The 18,821-nt window shown below is 55.7% G+C and overlaps 6 protein-coding genes across 6 annotated transcripts; 3 read left to right on the top strand and 3 right to left on the bottom strand.

Moving 5' to 3' along the window:
- Positions 1-3,237: 3,237 nt before the first annotated feature.
- On the top strand, positions 3,238-4,637 carry LTHEOB_6418 (uncharacterized protein; the record flags this gene model as incomplete). The annotated part of the gene is made up of 3 exons (XM_035515672.1): positions 3,238-3,458; positions 3,522-3,746; positions 3,806-4,637. 3 exons carry the CDS (start codon positions 3,238-3,240, stop codon positions 4,635-4,637), a joined length of 1,278 nt encoding a protein of 425 aa, XP_035373001.1.
- Positions 4,638-6,405: 1,768 nt separating this feature from the next.
- On the top strand, positions 6,406-7,065 carry LTHEOB_6417 (uncharacterized protein; the record flags this gene model as incomplete). The annotated part of the gene is made up of 1 exon (XM_035515671.1): positions 6,406-7,065. The coding sequence occupies one exon, from the start codon at positions 6,406-6,408 to the stop codon at positions 7,063-7,065; it is 660 nt and encodes a 219-aa protein (XP_035373000.1).
- A 632-nt stretch (positions 7,066-7,697) lies between these two features.
- Positions 7,698-9,573, top strand: LTHEOB_6416 (Glycosyl hydrolase family 43; the record flags this gene model as incomplete). The annotated part of the gene is made up of 3 exons (XM_035515670.1): positions 7,698-8,216; positions 8,670-8,840; positions 8,893-9,573. The coding sequence occupies 3 exons, from the start codon at positions 7,698-7,700 to the stop codon at positions 9,571-9,573; spliced, it is 1,371 nt and encodes a 456-aa protein (XP_035372999.1).
- Positions 9,574-13,569: 3,996 nt separating this feature from the next.
- Positions 13,570-14,675, bottom strand: LTHEOB_6415 (uncharacterized protein; the record flags this gene model as incomplete). Its single annotated transcript, XM_035515669.1, has 2 exons — positions 13,570-14,290; positions 14,365-14,675. The coding sequence occupies 2 exons, from the start codon at positions 14,673-14,675 to the stop codon at positions 13,570-13,572; spliced, it is 1,032 nt and encodes a 343-aa protein (XP_035372998.1).
- Positions 14,676-15,235: 560 nt separating this feature from the next.
- LTHEOB_6414 (uncharacterized protein) lies at positions 15,236-16,422 on the bottom strand (the record flags this gene model as incomplete). The annotated part of the gene is made up of 2 exons (XM_035515668.1): positions 15,236-16,154; positions 16,211-16,422. The coding sequence occupies 2 exons, from the start codon at positions 16,420-16,422 to the stop codon at positions 15,236-15,238; spliced, it is 1,131 nt and encodes a 376-aa protein (XP_035372997.1).
- A 584-nt stretch (positions 16,423-17,006) lies between these two features.
- Positions 17,007-17,735, bottom strand: LTHEOB_6413 (uncharacterized protein; the record flags this gene model as incomplete). Its single annotated transcript, XM_035515667.1, has 1 exon — positions 17,007-17,735. The coding sequence occupies one exon, from the start codon at positions 17,733-17,735 to the stop codon at positions 17,007-17,009; it is 729 nt and encodes a 242-aa protein (XP_035372996.1).
- Between the last annotated feature and the right edge of the window lie 1,086 nt (positions 17,736-18,821).

The following is an 18,821-nucleotide window of genomic DNA, read 5'->3' as shown; positions in this document are numbered from 1 at the left end:
CACGGTGTTGTTGTTGACCCAGAAATTGGGCCCCCGGAGGACATCAAGGCGGCGAATGACATTATCTTGATGTAGTAGTGTGTCCCCCGGAGGCCATGATGAGGATGACGTGCGAGTTCACGCAAAAATCGAAGGAAGTTTTCTTTTTTCCAAATTTTTTTGTGGGTTTTTGTTCTGTATCTCATCATGCATCAGTGAGATCCACGGTGAGTGGCTAGCGGTAGTTGTACTCACTTTTGAAATTTTTTTGGTGTTTTCTTCGTGGACATGGCGCCAGGATAAGGGAAAGTCGCAGAGTGGTGTGGAGGAAGAGGAAGAGGAGGAGAGGGAGGCGGAAGAGCTCAGGAAAAATATGTGTGGCCGGGGCGCTAGTGAGGCCAACGAAGAAGGAAGGAGCACCTGGCACGGTATTGCACAGAAGCGCTCCAGCAAAGCAGCCTCGGGGAAAGAGCGCAGACGTGGCAGGCACCGGCTTTACGGGCCTCCGGCTTGCAGCCGGCGTGGCATAGTCAAGAGGTGCCTAAAGGCCGCCACAGCACCCAAGAATAAACAGCCTACAGCTATACTCTTCTTCGTCGACGCAAACAACCAATCCTCTAGCAGGTACTAACCTCCCGGGACCCCACTAGGCCATCAAACGAAACTGACATAGGTGCCAGGCATCTGAAAACAGCCGCGTTGAGGCTCAGCCCCAGTGCAGACGCGTTCAGCGTTTAGTTTCTCACACCACGAAATCTTCGTCCTAACGGTGGCAGATCGCCATAGGCTCCATGCGGTGGACATAGCTTCGGAATATCGATGGACGCAGACGGTGGAATCCGGTCCGGCAGAAGCAGACGTTTAGACGACGCTCACACTTGGGCGAGACTGAGGGGAGGCCAGCAGCACTTCTAGAGAGAAGGTCGCAGCTTGGGAAGTCTGGCAAGGCATCTTGGAGCCATCGCATTTGACGTGGATCGCTGCAAGGGGCACGAAGGACTTCTCCGCGATGCCTTTGGTCTCAAGCACATTATCTCTCTGTGTCCATGTTTGAGTTCACATCGGTGCCTGTTTGTATCGTTGTGTCATAAAATCAGGGATCAGCAATTCTTCGGTCCACAGCACCGAGTAGGTTCCGAGCGTCGAGTGTAAAGGACAAACGTTAACTGGCAGCTTCTATACAGGACCAAACTTACCAGTACTCTCCATAGTGTAGTTTGAAGCCCCTCAATGACACATTTCCACTCTCATTCTGTCAAGGCAGGGTCAGGCACTTGGTGTCCAAAGCAGCATTTCAGCACATTTTCAAGGCGTGCCAAAATTTCCTCTTTTCTCGGAGAGCTCACAAAGCCAGCCGACCTGAAGCAACTCATTTACCACGCAGGAGCCCACACCAGCTCTCAACAACGGCAAATGAACTTCATCATGGGTGCCGATGCAGTGAAGTCTGAACGCCCTAGCCAACGGCTTGTCTCAACCCTGCTTTGTTCCCCTGCACTGACCGCACGCTTAGGTGGAAATCCATGGCAACACCCTTAACGTTAAGTACGATATGCGAGGATCGAAAATCTCCCTGGGTCCCTGCTGACGCCTCCGCTTTCAGCCTCCTGCCATAGACATTGAATCCAATGTAGTAATGGCCCGAGATGTACTGATCACGGCGAGGATACTGTCATTCCGAATCCCGATGATCAGTAGCAAGCCCAGCCCCTGCAACCTCCTTCTCGCCAGAGTCCGTCATATCACTCCGCTCCGGCGAAGCCTCAGCACGTACGATACAGCCCATTGTGATAGTGTTCACGCTGCCCTCTTTCGGGGAGTAGCTGCGAAGTCCTCGGGCATTTGTGGTGTGAAAGTTGCTGGGCCGGTTGTGGAGACGCACAGCGGCGAATTAATGCGGGCAATCGTGCAGTTAGACAGGTCAGGGTCAATGATTATTAACTCCTAAAGAAGCTCGCCATCAGTGGAATTTCCGATGGCCTCGTGCCTGAGCTTGCAGTAGAGATTAACAGAGCCGAAGGTGGCCATCTGCTGCAGTGAATCGAGAACGACCTCCTCATTCGCATGCAGAGCCATTTGAGGGAAGGTTGAGCCTTTGGTCCTGGCCGAAGAGTCTGGCCACCCGGGCTGTATAGGCAAGGTCGCCAGGCTGAGCAACGTCAAATCCGCTTGCATTCGGGAGCAGCACAGCAAAACATCTGAAATGGTTATGAAGTCGAATCGAAGGATTTAGGAAAGGGATGCCGGCAAGGAACCGCGGTGAAAATATGAAGGAGGTATCTAAACTCGCGGTCGCCAGGCTCATTCAGACGAATGGATGTTTCATGCTGAATCTGTTGTGTACACAAGTCAGCATTGCTCAATCAGTAATGTTCATGACTAGAGCCATCAGGAAGCTATTGTGTCAGCCTCTTGCGAGACTGAACCACTTTTCTCACAATACCAGAGCAGTGAAGGCTGAGCGAGGCATAAGCTGCGCCCACGTCAGTCCGCGATCCAGATCAAAAAATAAGCTTGCGGCATCGGCGCTGTCACATGATCCACGAGAGGATGTAATCTGTTGTAAATAGGGAGAGAGACTCACCGATCTTTCAAGGCATGGTTCAAATAGACTTACGTTGTAGAGTGATTGCTGAACCGTGGTTTCATCAGGGCACAGATACCGACTATGGTCGGTGACCGGCCAGATGAACTCTGGCTGTGTGCGCCGCCGCAGCTTGTCTGTGGCAGCGCGAGAAGCCGGTATTGCCGCCTCCCCTAGAGGTAACTTGCTGATCGGATGGCCGCTTGCGATGGCGGACGGCCGCGGCCTAGCGAGTGGGTGAGATGGTGAGATAGTATCATGGAATGTACGACGCCAAAGCGCGCTGCATGTCATTTGGCAGCAAGGCAATCCGCCGCCAACGCTCCAGCTGTCATTGGCTTCGGAACACTTGCGCTATAGGCCGCATGCCGCTGAAGGTCGCGATGGCCACCTTTGTGCTGCATTGCATCTGAAGCGCAACGAATTTGAGTGGCTTCTCATGTGCTGACTGCAAAGCTCACTTAGGGAGAGGCTCAAACGCGATGGCAGAATAGGGAGGCTAGACCGCCTTAAAGGAATGTTCGGATGGCGTCCTCTGGCGGTCATGGCGTCTTTCGAAGCTGCTCACCTCTTTTCATCTTGAGAGAATGACGGCGTAGCGAGCTGTCGTGCAAGAGGCTCTCAAGCTGTGACAGAGATGCAGTTGCATAGATAGAGCTCACACAGAAGCAGTCATGCAGACCGGATATTCGCGTTGTGTCGCTACCAGGCGGGAGGAGCCCGTTCGCGCTCTAGCGAGCGGCCTTCGAGTCGTCTCGCGTGAAGCTCTAGACCCTCTGCGCGAGCTTCACTCCCTCACCCGCTTCACCTACAACCCATCCTCCACCACTCCCCCGTCTCGTGACTCTCTTGTCCACAACGAAGTCGCTCACTCCATCTCAAGCTCCATTGCACGGTCGAGCGTCGCGACGATGAGGCCGCCTCCTTTGCCGCGCAATCCCACGACCGCTTTTCACAGTTTTGTGCGCCGATTCTTCACGCAGTCCGCACAAGAGCCGAGCAACAGAGCCGAATGGGCCGCATTCTTCTTGTTCGAGGTCTATCGCGACTTTCTGCTCCGACCTAAATCCTACAACAAGTACCACATGACGCCTGAGCAATGGGTTTATCTTCGCCACTCGCTCAACATGCTTGGATCATCCGAGCTGTATGTCTTCGTCGACATCGCGTTCCAGATGTTCTCGTAAGTAGCAACTCAGCTGTCTCCGGAAGATCTACAGCAATGTCTGACCAACTCGCCAGCTTCGACTATGACATCCCTGCTCGCACCATGGCTATCCAATGCCCAAGCAACTCGCAGCAGCGCTTCTCGTACTACCTCGTCCTGACAATCCATGAGCAACTCTGGATGGCGCAGCACCGTCTGCCCGCCTACCGCGATCGCATTCAGGACTATGACGCAAGCGACGACTTTCCGCAACGCCACGCCGCGTGTGGCGTCGAGCCGCACTACACAACGCGCGGCGACTGGATGTACTCGGTGCGCACGCCCAGCATCGTAGTCCGCGACTTCCAGAACCGCGTTTTCTCGTACCCGCTCATCATCGAGGTCTGCGACGCACGCAAGCATGAGGATGAGGAGGCCATGGCCCGTGACTACCTGCTGGGCAATGATGACCGCCCAAGCTTGTTCCTGTCTATCACCCTCTGGCTGGAGGGCCACAACAGCGCCCGCCTGGGCACTTACAGCCTCTGGCGCAGCCGCGTTCTGCCTGGCCAGCCCGCCCCTGTCGGCGGCTTCTACGGTAACGGCACCGAGTACGTTCCCGAGTGTCTTATCCGCAATGAACGCTTCACGGCTCCTGGAGGCAACGCGGATGCTGGGGATGGCGAGATCTTCTTTTCATTCGCGGACCTCGCGCCGAGGTGCCAGGACTGGATCAGGTCGACGGCGCCCAATACCTGGGACGGCGTGTGGGCCAGGGATGGCATTACCATCTCATACGAGCGGCTGTCCCACATCTGGCAGCTGGCCAGGGCCAGGCAGAACTACGTGGAGTCTCGTGAGTACCTCATGTGGGAGGAGGAGCGTTATGAGGAGATCCACGGTTCGTTCATTGATGAGAGAGAATAGGTGCGATCAGAGCATATCGCCGATTCTTCTCCTAGCTCGATGATGTGGCGGGCGATACATGATGATCAGCAGTCTGGCTTTCGACATTGAGGTTATACTCCTCAGATAATAGGGGATGTTAGCTGGGCGGATTGCAAATCAGCAACGACATTCAGAGCAAGCATCAGAGATTCTGGGAGGAGATCCGGAAGACACAGGTCATTTTCATAGTCACTGAAAACGAGTGAGGAGTAGCTTAGCTGGTAGCTATCCTGAGTCTGCGAGAGTCAGACGCTAAAACAATCAATCACAGTTGGCTTCATATCCGTTTGGCCGCCTAGGCAAAGTAGTGAATTCTTGATGGAATGTGCCAGAGGAAGAACTGTGCCACACAGCACTGCAGGGCCCTGGTGCTGCTTGAGCATTCAGTGTTGACACTCGAACAGTTCTGAGGATGGAGTCATTCCGTCGTGCATCTGCATCGGTATCGAGCCTGATGTTAGTGTTTGGGCCGGGAACGTGGCTGACCCAAGACCTGCCTGAAAGAGGCGTGACAAATCAGTACGCCTATGGCAAAGGCGCAAGCTCTAGGCGCGCGAGGATGCGCGGGCGGCGGCTGGCAGCCCGAACTGCCGGCCACGCTCGCTTAGCGGGGGCTGCATGCGCGCCCTTGAGCCCCCGACGCTTACTATTCTCTTCTGCCACCCGCCGCCCGACACCCAACACACGTCCTCCTCTTCATGTCATCGTTATCCTCCTCCACATCTCTACCGTGGCCGCACGCACATGTACGGTCTGCAGCATCGACGTCTTCCTCATCAACAGCTTCCCTCAAGCCGCGCGCATCTGCTTGGGCTGCAGAATATCTACCGTCAACACGCGGGTCACTCCTCAGCATCGCGGCGATGCACGCAATGTCGGCCAACGCACGCAGGAGAGCCAGATGGTCCATGCCTACCGTAGTTCACGATGTCAAGCGCCAACAATCCACTTCTCTCGTCATCCGTGAGTGGGGCCTGACCAGGGAGACACTACTGTCACAGAAGAATATGCTGACAACTGATGTGACCGGCCCAGCTCATTCATGGTACTCACGTCGTCCTCATCGACTGGATTACCACTCATCGCGCCGCCCGACTGCCGCAACATTCCTTGGCTATCAGCAACTCTCGTTTCAGGAAGAGCTTGGAGGCATCCAGCGCCGTCTGTCCAGGATGGATTTGGGTGCAGGTTTCGGATTTCACAACAGCTCTGAAGGAAGCCTTACCTCGAGGAGTATTCCAGTTCACGAAAGGCCTTCTACACTTCTTCACGTCACACACTCGCCAGCCTCCACCACCAAGCCGGTCGCCCATATCAGTTTGAGGTATATCAGCTCCGACAGCAGATCCGTATTGTATGTTCAAGCGGCCCCATGGGCCGTACGCTTGGACGTCGTACCGATTGAAATGGAGCGAGAAGACTTGGGTATCACCTTCTTGGATGATACATTTGAGATGCCCGCCCCGAGTTTCGAACTTAGAACCGTCCTTCCCTTTCCGGAAGGTTTCACCTTGGAGATATCGCAGCTCCCAGCAAGACTGGGACCAGTAGTCCTCTGCTGGCTGAGAGAACCCCCGCGTGGATTCGACAAGAGACAGCAGGCCTCGTGTGCCTGCCACCTGCGGCGCGTCGGCGCCCGCATGCTTTCGGAGGCTTGTTCGGCCCGTGATTTCTGTTGGTGCCGGGTATGGTGGTGTTGCGTCGCCGCCGCAGCAGCCCGTCACCTCCCGACACAACACCACCAGCCATGGCCCAGCAAAGCATGGCCGAGAGCGTGGGGCTCACGCTCCCCCTGCCCGCATTCTCCGGTAGGATCAAGACATTCCCTGGCCCCCAGGCCACACCCGCATTCACACAGCAGCGAGCCGCCGAGGTCCAGCGGGAGGACCAGAGACAGAACCCGCGCCGCCTCCTTATCTACACCGACGCATCGAAGGAGGCGTACCAGGTGCACAAGAGGGACATTTACACCGGTGAAGCCGTCGTGGAGTGGCACACAAAGCTGAGCATTGCGGTGGGATGGCAGGAGTGGAATGACAGGACTGGGAGGATGGATTGGAAGGTGATGACACAAGACATGACTCACCAGCTCCTCCGCGGCACCTGGAAGGTGGACCGGCTGGAATTCGAAGCGCTCAAAATCGGCGTCGCCCACGTCGCGGGTCCATTCTCCAAGGGCATCAGCCCCAGCGCAGACGAGCACGGCAACCGCATCGGATCCCACTCAGACTCGTGGGTCGAGGAAACTGGACCAAACATCACCGAAGTCGCCGTCTTCACCGATTCCGACAATGCTCTGAGATTCGTCAGAGCTCCGAGGAGACGGTTACGACGAGTAGAAGCCTTCTACGGTGTAGAGTTCGCCTTCCGTCGCCTCAGAAGCGCATCCCAGGACTTGATCAATTAGGGTATCGGCGTGGAACTTGTCTGGATTCCGCGTGACAGCGCCTTCGGGAACATTTGGGTCGACTGCTGGGCCAAGATTGCCAGAGGTGTAGACCCGAAGAGAGAATTGGAGAGCGAGCGACGGTTCAGGAGACAGCCTCATTGGCAACTTTGGTGAGACGAGATGGAGGCTCAAGGCCGCCTCGAAGAGTTTTCTTGAATGGTATGTTCCTGACTTGTATCCCCAAGCGCTGTAGTTGACACAAAGTTTAGCGTCGGAACCAGGCCCGCAACCAGCAAATGAGCCGACGCCAAACCCGCCCAATCATTCGATAGAACGAACACGAGCGACCTGCCCCTTGCGGCCCAGCATACTCTCCGCATCTTTCCACATCCGAGAGCTCCTTGTTCGCGCCACTGCCGCCTACCCCCGCCGCCCGGACCGTTCGGGAAACCCACCGGAGAGCGAATAAACCCCATTGGCGCGGAAACACCAAAATGCCCCACGGTCCAAACGGCGCCCACATCACCCCACCTTGTTTCACTCCCGTCGGCACGAAATCCCAGCATGCATAAATATATCAGCCTTTTTCCTCCTTGCGTTCCTGCGTCGGCGTCCCTCTTCCCCTAATACTCCAACCAGCGGCCCTCAACATGCATTTCCCTTCCATTTGGAGCCTCGCGCTCCTTTCATCATCAGCCCTCGCGTCGCTGCAGATCGTTCCGGGCGCCACATGGACTGCCACCAACACCGGACAGCACCTTCAGGCCCATGGTACCGGCATCATCAAGGTTGGCGACACGTACTACATGATCGGCGAGGACAAGACGAACGGCACCAGTTTCCAGAACGTCAACTGCTACTCGTCCACGAACCTCGTCGAATGGAAGTACGAAGGCGCCCTGCTCTCCCAGACGGCCTCGGGCGATCTCGGTCCCAGCCGCGTGGTTGAGCGTCCCAAGGTCATCTACAACGACCAGACCAGCAAGTACGTGCTCTGGATGCACATCGACTCGTCCGACTACAAGGACGCCAAGACAGGCGTCGCCTCCGGCGATAGCGTTTGCGGCTCCTACGAGTACCACGGCAGCTTCCGGCCGTTGGGCTTCCAGAGCAGGGACATGGGACTGTTCAAGGATGATGATGGCAAGGCGTACTTGATGACCGAAGACGTGAGTTTTTCTGGATTTGCTTTTTCTTTACGTAGTCATGATGATGATGATGAACACGATTTCTTTTTGATGATGAAAAACTTCACTATTTGTGTCTTATTTCAAGTCAATTGTTTGGAGTTGGGGATTTTCCAGCCCCAAGTACTCCTCCTGTTCGTTGTTTCAAAAATTTCGGGTGAGAGGCTTCGAGTTGCATTGATGTCCTTCTGCTATGCCTCTTATTGCATACGGAACTCTCCGTTTCGTTTCTTTCTCCTTTCTCCGCCCTTTTCAATGGTCTCAAGGCTGGTGGCACAGGCATGAAGCCAGAAGACGACGGCACGGAGAAACATGATTGAGCCTGTGCATTGACGGGGGGATCACGGACATTATCATCGGCTGATTCCGAACCCGCGAGGACCTAGCTCCCTTGCGCCTATTCTGTTCAATTTGCTAATGTTCCCATTTTTCCAGCGCGAAAACGGCCTCCGCATCAACGCCTTGACCGACGACTACCTGAACGTCACCGGCGACTCCTCTGTCTACCGCTTCGACGAGAAGTACGAATCCCCCGCCATGGTCAAGGTTGACGGGACCTACTACCTCTTCGCCTCCCAGCTTACCGGCTGGAACCCCAACGACAACGTACGTCCAGCTCTGCCCCAACCCGCCTCCCCCAGCTAACCCCGCTTCCCAGTACTACGTCACAGCCTCCTCCCTCTCCGGCCCCTGGACCTCCTGGAAGACCTTCGCCGACGTCGGCTCCAACACCTACTCGTCGCAAACCTCCTTCATCCTCCCCATCACCGGCAGCTCCGGCACCACGTACATGTACCTAGGCGACCGCTGGATCAGCTCCGCCCTCTTCCGCAGCACCTACATCTGGCTGCCGCTCACGATCGACTCCTCCGCCAAGACCGCATCCATGAAGAACGCCGTCAACTGGGTCCCCGACGTCGCCGCCGGCACCTGGGCCGCTGGCCCCAGCGAGACGCAGCCGGAGGGCGAAGACGCGACGCTCAGCGGCGGCGCGAGGACGGTGAGCTGCAGTGGTTGCAGCGGCGGGGAGGGCGCGGGGTATCTCGGTGGGACGGACTCGGGCGTCGTGACGTTTGCGGGGGTGGCGAGCGATGCGGCGACGAAGTCGTCGGTTCGGGTCAAGTATCAGAATTTGGATAGCACCGCGCGGTATGCGGATGTGAGCGTTAATGGCGGCGCGAAGCAGAGGATCGCGTTTTTGCCGACGGCGAACGGGACGCCTGGGAGTAGCGTTGTGAATCTGGATTTGAAGGCGGGCAGTGCGAATGAGGTGGTTATTGAGGGCGCGAATGGTGGGTGGGGACCTGATGTGGATCGGATTATGGTGCCGCGGTCGTAGAGGCGTGCAGCTGGGAATAAGGGCATTGCGGGAGAGGGGGTTGCTGCTGTGGGTCGAGATAGCAGAGAGAGAGAGCGGGCTGGAGGCGTGGCGGACGTGGATTCTACGTAGGATTGCCACAATGATAATGACTTTGATGGATGTGTCTTCTCCTATCCTTCAGCGCCCGCGAGCTTCAGGAGCAGAATGGTCGGGAACCTCAGGCGGGTGGGCACAGAACAGTGCCGCACTCAGGCGGGAACGTAAGCTGTCGCCGCCGCTGTGCAGCCTCCCGAGGGCGGCAGGCACCTGTTCAGCGGTGAAAATGTTTGACCTTGTGCAGGCTGATTGACAGACTGCCAACATGCCGCAAAGCTGCGTCGCCGTCTTTCGCGCGTGTGCAGCGCCGCCAGCGATGCCTTCATGCGCCAGCGCCAGCGCCAGGCGGGGCGGGGTGTGCCTAAATTAGGCCCTTAAATCCAGCGGCGGGGGTGCCTAAAATTAGGCCCCAAAATCAGCGGCGCGGGGCACCGCCCAAAAACAGCGCCCCGCCGCTCTCTTCCCCGCGGTGCCTGTCAGTCAACTGTCACTCGACGCGTTCGCTAAAATATCCGTCGCGGTGACAGCGGAAAATTTTGCGCTACTACCGGCGCTGTAAATGGCCACCCACCGAGCCGCAAGCTATGCAAAATGGTGCTGATGCTGTCGCCCGCCGAAGCGCAAGCCCGCCCGCCCTGACAGCACCACGCCGCGCCGCGGCTGGCCACCCACCCCAGCGCCAACTCAGGCCATGCCGCTGATGCAACAGGCCTAATTTAGGCCCCCTCCAAACAGCGGCGGCGGTGGCGGGGCCCCGCAAAGCGCGCCTGTCTGCCAACTGCCAGTCAACGCGTTCGCCGAATTTTGAGCGCGCTGTTTCGCGCCACTGCTGCAGGCGCTCATGGTCGCCCACCGAGCCGCAAAATATGCCGGCTGCCGCGGCGCGCTCGCCGCTCCGCACCGCAAATCCGACCGCCCGCCCGACCGCCGCAATCCCTGCTGGCCGCCCACCCAGCCGCAAACCAGGCACACCCGCGCTTCTGCTCCGCAACAACGACAGCCGAACAGCGACGCCTGTTATCGATAAGCCGCCCACCCACCTACGTCATCGCCAGCACTCGTTCCATCGGCAACAAAGAGTAGCAAACAACCGGCGGAGCGCGCGCCGGCAGTCCGCCCGACAACCGCAATGCGGTGTTGTCGGTGTTGGCTAAAGCGTCGGTCGTTCGCTTGTTGTTCGCCCACCGGAGCGCGCGTTGTGTGGTTCGGGGCGGGGCCCTCGCTCGTTTTTGCTTTCCTGCGACTAGGGTCGGACACGAGAAACAGGCTTTTGGGTGCCCGCTACCGCACAGGTTATTGCTGCTGGTAATTTCGGAGGGCGGAAGACGTGACGTCACTCCTGGCGGGTTTTTAGGCGGAGCTGCTCCGAGACTTGCTCCGGCGCCGCGAGAGTGGAGCGGAGCGGTCTGGAGGGGCGTGGTTCGTGCGGGTTGTTGGGCGGGCATTGAGGCTCTGGGTGTGCACGCCACGGGCGGATGGCTTGAAGGCTGGGTATTGGGCGTTTGGGCGGTGAATAAGTTGTCTCAAGGTTGTTTTAGCGCTTCTTCTGGTGTTTTGCACGGCTCACGCATCATCCAAGCCGGCCGCTCTCGCCATTCTACTCGAAACCATGCAATGCAGAGGCGCCTACCGTTCTCTGCTTTAGCTATAGTAGTCTGGAACAAGTCCTTTGTTGCTTGCTTTCTCGAGGTAGGTGTCAGCGATTTTCCTCGCTTCCTTCCCAAGATGCTTCCCATCAGCAGTATCCGTTTCATCACCATCTCCAACATTTGCAACATCTTGCTCCGGCAGCACATTGAACTCCATAATGCCGAATGGTATGGCCGCTGATATTATGTACTTAGCCATTGAACCCAGACTGCCTCTCGTTCTTCAATACTGGTGAAGTTGACCCCTTCGGCTGTATGATTCCAGGGGAAATGGACTTGGTGTTGGCCAAACTCTATACCAGCTACCTCTATTTGGGTATCCAGATAATTCGACAGTGGTATGATATGTTGCTCAGTATTTTATTCCCTCATCGTGCATCAATTCTCTCCCTAAATGTCTCGGCGAAATAAACAACGATTCGGGCTCATGCAACTACACCATCTGCTCCAATTGCCGGCAAATTGCCATAGTATTACCTGGACGACCATGAGCTGACTTCTTTGGATCTGGAAATCTTAGTTGTCTGTCGGTGGATGCTTTCAACTTTGGAAAATCATTTAGTGATTTTACGATGCTCCCTACGATGAAATCCTACTAGTCGGGCCACGACACCGGGAAAATATTTAATAGGATTGGAGACGGTAGAAATCGCTGCCTTTCTCTCAAGAAAAATGTTTTACAATAAGCTGCAGCATTATTTCTTCACAATTGAACCTTGCGTAAATATTCAAGTTAGTTCTGCAACCTATGCTTGTCGAGATATGTATGATGGAATTTTTCTTAATCCGCATGGATACAATGAAGCTTTCAGGAGTTGGAGTCTTGGTAGCAGATTATGCTGTTAGACGCCTGTCCTGAACGTCTTTAATTTTGTCTCTAACGCTGTTTATCAGACAGGACATCCCCTCCCAAAACAAAGAACTTTCGCCAGCCTTGTGTTGGTGGCCACGGCACTCAAAAATGTTATACTTCCAGTCTTAATGCACCCCATATTCCGTGCAACACCAGAACTCCCAGGCTCAGCCTGCATTATCTCCTGAAGAGCCTGGAACGCGTCAAAGTCTCTTTTGTCTCACTGATCAGGAACATCGCTCATACCTATCTGTATTTTTTCTCAGTCATCTGCACTAGCGCTGTGTTTCAAATCCAGGAATCATTCTTCCTTGCCTTCTTCGCAGCAGTCCCTGTCACTTACCCGGTATTAGCCTCCGTCCGTCTACACTTACTTTCCTGGAGCTACCCTTCCGACCCCTCTGCAACTTCTGTCAATCTTTTCTCAAACAGTCTCCGCCAGCACCTCCTGGACCTGACCTCCAGTAGTCCCCACCATAGTCTCATCATCGTTCCGCTCATCCCAACCTTTCCAAGACATCATCTCGCTGCCATGAAGAAACAGCCTCCACTTCCCTTCGTCCCCTAACCCTCCTGCGTGCCTCCCCGCTGGGATGGTCCACACCTGGCATTTTGAGCTCGTCAACCCTGCATGGGAGCCACCTGTTCTCCCCCACCAAGTGGACGGGACGATGGAAGATTTAAGGCAGCGATGTGGGGTTCCTCAACAATCAGGCAAGACCGTTGCAATCCGGTGTCCTAGATTTAGAAGTAGGCGAAGTTAGTGGCCGTGAGATAGTAGTGTTCTCAAGAGATGGCACCATGGAGGCCGTAGATGGTGCTATTGTGCGCTTGAGAGTGTGAGGGGAAGATGATACGGGCGGGCCACACTCCCAGGATGTAATCATGGCTGTTGTTTATGCTTATCTTCTCGTCTCGCAACACCGCTCAAGCGGTCGGCAAATATACTTACTACTCGGGAATGAAAGTGGTCAGGAATAATCACTTCTGAAACATATCCTTTCTGGGTCCGCTGAAGCCTTCCTAAGGTACAGTTCCAATATGCTGCCGCAAAACGTCCTGATTGGAATATAGCTTGACAACATGCGGCTCCTCTAACATTTGGACGACTGCCTCCGTCAATGTGCCTACATGAACGTCTTCAAGAAGGCGGAAGAGGTCAGCGGTGTTGTGAAGAAGGAACTGTGGTCTACGCTGCAAAAATCCTTACCAGGAAATGTGAGAGCGAATTGTAGGACAACAAACGGTCTATAAAGGCCACGTCGTTAGGGGAACTGTTGTGAGATGGGGGCGATGCGCTCTCACATATTTAAGGAGCAACAGGCAAGCCAATGCAAAGATTTAGAATTTTCCTCTGGGTAATGTGGTAGCACTGCCGTAATGAGCCAAGGCCAACCTATCTGAGTCCCGCTTTATCTAAACCTTAGTCTCGCCTCCCTGTTGCTCTGGCTTCTTGGGAGGAGGTTCCTCCCCCTTGATGAGACCCGTCACGTCAGCGTACTGCGCAATATCCGCCCAAGTGATCTCGATCTTCTTGTCCAACACAGCACGCGTCTTAGGGCAGGTCGACTGCTCAATGCACTCCACCGCCTCCGACGCGATCATGTCGCGAATGGGAATAGCCACGCCGGGATGACCGTTCCTATCCGTAATCTTCTCCACAGGCCCTTCATTGATTCCCCTCTCGCCCAGCTTCCAGACCGAAATCGTCCACGTCGACTCCCCCTCGCCATACGCAATGCCGACCACGATCCTCGTCTCCCCATCAGTGCTGTTCATGAGCCACTTGGCGCGCTCCTCCAGCGCCGCCGCCTTGTCGCGGGTACCGATCTCGACGATCAAGTCCGGGTGCCGGGGATTCTGGCACGGCCCGTTGTAGTAGAGGGCGAAGTCGGCCATGCGGAACGCGGTCCAGCCCTCGAACTTCTGGCCGCCGATGTTGCGCGTGTCGTCGCCGTTGGGCACGAGCGGCAGGTTGCCGGCGCGGAACATGCGCCACGTCTTGCCCGAGACGTCGCTGAGGCAGAGCGGGTTGACTTGCTCGTAGATGGCGCGGACGAGGGCGTTGCGGAGGACGAGGTGTAGGCGCGTGAAGTTGTGGATGGTGAGGATCTCTTTCGAGCGGTCGAAGTCCACCCTGCACGGTCACGTTTTTGTCAGCGAAGGGCCCGTGAGAAATGGAGGTTTACTTGCCTGAGCATCCTCTGGTACAGCACCATAAGGTCCGCTGGGGTCTTGGTTTTGTCGTTCATCCTGTAGTTCAACAAGACCCAGCTGTGGGTGGGGATCCAGAGCGGGATGAGGGCCTTGGGTAGTGGGTAGAATTCGGCGAGGACGTCCATGACCGTCAGCCATCCCTCTAGAGCGCGCTTGATGATGTGCTTCTTCGGGTGGTCCAGCTTGTCTGCCTTTTCCGGCGACGAAACGCTGTTGAACACGCGCAGGAAATCTTCATCGGCCCAGTCTGGGAGACGGACCAACGCGTCTGACAGACCTTTGTCTTTTATGTGGTTTGGTGGCATGGTGATCGTTGGTGTCAGAGCGATCAAAGGTCTGGAGGGCTTTAAGTATGCGACGGAGCGGTGTCGGTGCGAGCTAGTCGGATCTGGAAGACAGGTGATGGTGAGAGCAGCTGCTGGAAGATCCCGTGCGCGGGCTGATAAGATCTTGGTTGTATCTGAAACGAGCATAGACAAACAACCCATTGTGCGACGGTGCTAATCCTGCATGATGAACTGATGAAAGCACCTGAATGAGAGCCTTTCCCGCTCGGCTGGGCATGAAGAGCATCTGGTGTTGAAGTGCGTCCTCATGCAGTATATATACCCTCACCGCAAACGCAGCACCACCAGTCAGTACCAAGGCCGATGTGAAAACAATGAATGAAGATGTGGAGCTTTCAGCTGCGACGTGTTACGGTTCCACATTGAGTATTCCTTTTTCAGAGAGCTGGACAATGCCCAGCCAAAATGCCGCCTATACATCAAATGAACCCAAAGCTGCCGAATCCCTGTCCGAAATGCCCAAATCCTACCCGAAATGCCCAAATCTTGCCTGAAATACCCAAGCCCAAACCGGAAATCTACTCATTCTCCTCGTCCTCCTCCTCCATCGCAAAGTCCTCCTCCGTGCTGATGAAGTCGTCCAGGCCCGGCTCCTCCATCTCCACCTCTCCAGGCTCCTCCACGTCATCCTCGCTGCTGCTGCTGCTGTCCGAGAAATCCATGCCCTCGCTGCCCTCGCTGCCCTCGCTGCCGTAATACAACGGCGCCTCCTGCATCGACCACGACTCCAGCCACATCTTGGTGAGGCACGCCGGATCCAGCACCACCTTCCTCCTCATCAGCTCGTCCATCTCCTCAGGAGACACATCCTCAACGTCCGGCAGTACCGTCGGCATGAAATCGCGCACGCTCAGCACCAGCCCCTCGCCCTCAGCGCAGGTGCCCGCACCGCGCCACGCCACGCTGTCCTGCGTCAAGAAGCAGCGGCGGAACGTCTTGCCCTCGAGCTTGGTGGGGAGGTAGCGCAAGAAGCGCCAGACAGAGAAGACGCCGCGCTCCGTGTCGACGGCGACGACGGTGCGGGTCGCGCCGCCGCCGCCGTGCGTGTAGCGCTCCGCCAGCATCTGCATGGCGCCGTGCTTGGCCGCGTTGCAGATCTCGACGATGAGGGTGGGCTCGGAGGCGCCGGGGACGCGAGGGCGCTTGCGCGGCGGAGCAACGGCGGAGGAGGGGGAGGAAGGAGGGGAGGGGGGGTCCTCGGGCGTGAAGTAGAAGGAGAGGTCGGGCCGGTGCGCGTTGAAGACGAGCGCGTCGTCGCTGGAGTCGCGCTCCGGGTTGATGGCCATGATGTGCTTGAGGAACCAGCCGTTGGGGTGGGCGTCGGCGATGGCGTCGATGCTGCGCGTGATTTGCTCGTGCAGCGAGCTGGTGAAGAGGACTTGCGAGACGGAGGGGAGACGCATGGCGAGGATTGAGGTGCGGTGGATGTAGTCGTAGCTGGGTTGTGGGTCAGTGTGAGGTGAGGTGATGTCGGGGGGTGGTGGTGAGCTTACCGGATGCTTTGCCAGCAGTCGTAGAGGTCGGCTTCGAGAGGGTGGCGGATGTATTTGATGAAGCGGGCGTACTCGGAGCGGCTGATGGTGAAGACGCGCCAGCTGTCTTGCTCTTTGTTGGCGGTGAGGCTGGTGCTGATGGATTGGAGAGCCTCGACAACGGCGCGGGCGTTCTGAGGAAGCTCGATGAAGCGCGAGATGAAGACTGACATGGTGTGCGACGGAACGACGTGATGGTTTGTGAGGTGGATGTTGTGGACGCGGTTGGAAGACGACGATGTAGAGGGAGTGGTGGTGTGGAGGTGGAGTTGCGACGAGGGTGGTGTTATGTAGACGCGTCCTTGAGCTGGCTGCACGCGCGCATCAATCACTGACCAAAAGGGCAGGCACGGGTCACCTCTCTTTACTCAGTTGGTAGCCCGAATTCCCAGATCTCCGAGAAGAGAATTCCCCCATATGGCTCTCGGCGCCCATATCTGAATTCATGATACTTCATATTTTTGCACACATCAGGCACGTCAATCATCGTGGCATACTTGTTTCGACGGCCTGATGACATTATATACACAAGCTCTTTCCATGATACCTTCTACCTTCGGTCGAAACCTGAGGGGTGTTACTGAGTGCCCTATACTTCTGGGTAGCGACAGTGGAGACGTGGAAATACGAACTTATGAAATGCTCAACATTACTATCGGACCTAGGAAGGATACAATCAAAGAAATTATGCAGCGTCACTGGTCTGCAGTACCGCAGCATCATCTCGGATATGCCGCCTTGTGGTGTCTTCAGCATATTACGGTGAAGTGACCTTGCTCTTCTGATTCTCAACGGGCTCTGCCTCCAAAACCTCCCAGCTACTCTGCAGCTCCCCTTGCTCGACATTCAAAAACTTCAGCTTGAATTCCTCCTCGTACAGCATCTGGTAAATCTGGCAAAGTGAGATCGAGATTTCTTCTTCCCAGCCCGGGAAAAGCTCCTTCGGATCATTCGTGCCGCGGAACAGTGGCATTGGCAGAGTAAGCGCTTGACCTTTCCCTCTGCCATTCCACGGCGGAAATGTCCCATCTAGGTTCCGAAACACCATGACGCTTTCCGCTAACGTTGGCTCTCCATGGTCTGATTCGGTTGTCTTTTCAACCCGCAAGTACTGTTCCACCATCGCGCCCATACCCTCCTCTGGCTTCTGAAACTGAAATACGACCAGCATCCTGACCTTTGCATCCTTTTTGAACACACGACAAAGAAAATCCTCCAACTGCTTGTAGTTGCCCGCCTCGGCCACCGCCAGCGCGACGGGGATCACGGGTTCCTGGACCAGGTAGCAGCACGCGTCAAGCCGCATCGTAGCCCCGATGCCCGGCTCGTGGACTGAAGGGAAGTTATCCCGAAATACGATGTCCTGTTCCAAAGCCGCGTATGCCGGGTTGTGGGACTTGAGTGCAGATAGTTGCATGCATATGGCATTGTTGACGCGCGAGACGAAGGCGAGGTGGTGGGAGAGCGGGAGGCGCATGGTTAGCATGTGGTGGGCGTCGTCGCGTGTGATGCTGGGAACGGTTAGGGCAATTATTGTTGGGGCAAGGGCTGAGATGGGCAGACGTTTGAATTCTGCGCAGGGAATGGACGGGAGGGAAATGGTTCGTTTCAAGCCACCAGCAGGCCTGTCGGTATTCTTCTTCCGAGAGGTGGAGCTGCTGCCACACTGGCACCGCAGATGTGTCGCCCGCGTCGAGCGCCCGTAGCGCCGCGATGAAGGTGGCTACATCCGTGATATTTGGGCTGCGAATGTCGGACATGGTGTTTGTTGTTGTCGGCTTCACGTCTGGCCGGGGAAAATTGAGTGCGACGTTGATGTGATGCGTGCAGGAAATGCGGAGCGGGAGAGTTGATTCAACGTTCTAGGAAAATGCCGAAATGAGACTACTGGAGAGTTGAGAGTGTTTTTACTACTTTTAGCTTTCAGGGTGGTTGGGACTGTGGTTCTGCCAAGCCGCTCAGGGTCAATTCAACAACCCTTATCCACAAACAGTCCCTCAATGTTAAACCAACATCAACCTGTCAAGATGAAGATCCGGACTAAGGTGGATGACATCTTTTGCCTTAAATTCCTCCACTAAATGCTTTTATAATCCCCTTAAGGGTATTTCAGCGAACTTTTTAAACAACCGCGTCTCTTAACCACCGAACAGAGCGTTTTTGGCGAAAGAAAAAAACACGCTAGTGGCAGAGGTTAGTGCCATGGTAGCTACAGATCCCACCGTTGAGAAAGCCCCTAGTTTTCATGACGTCCTCCATATCTTCCATCGTCTTGACGGTCTTTACCAAACATGGCCTTTAGTCATGCGTAAAAGGGGGAGTAATTTCCAGAGCTAAGAGCCTTACTTGAGCTTATTCTCACTTCTAGGTTTTATCTTCCTTTCTTAATAAAAAGCGCCTCTCCAGAGCTCTGCGTCCTTATCTCAAAATATCCTTACTCTTTACATTCTATTATAAGTGATAAGAGAAGGCAGTATGGAGGCTATTCCTCCCCGAACGTAATCTTTCTAAGGGAGGGGTTTTTAGGAGAGCTAACACTAAGATCTCGTACCAGAATGCCTGAGTGACACTT

The sequence above is a fragment of the Lasiodiplodia theobromae genome (genome assembly GCF_012971845.1).
Source record: "Lasiodiplodia theobromae strain AM2As chromosome Unknown scaffold_18, whole genome shotgun sequence".
NCBI lineage: Eukaryota > Fungi > Ascomycota > Dothideomycetes > Botryosphaeriales > Botryosphaeriaceae > Lasiodiplodia > Lasiodiplodia theobromae.
The sequence above is the reverse complement of the archived record's forward strand: the minus strand, read 5'-3'. Positions and strand labels throughout refer to the sequence as shown.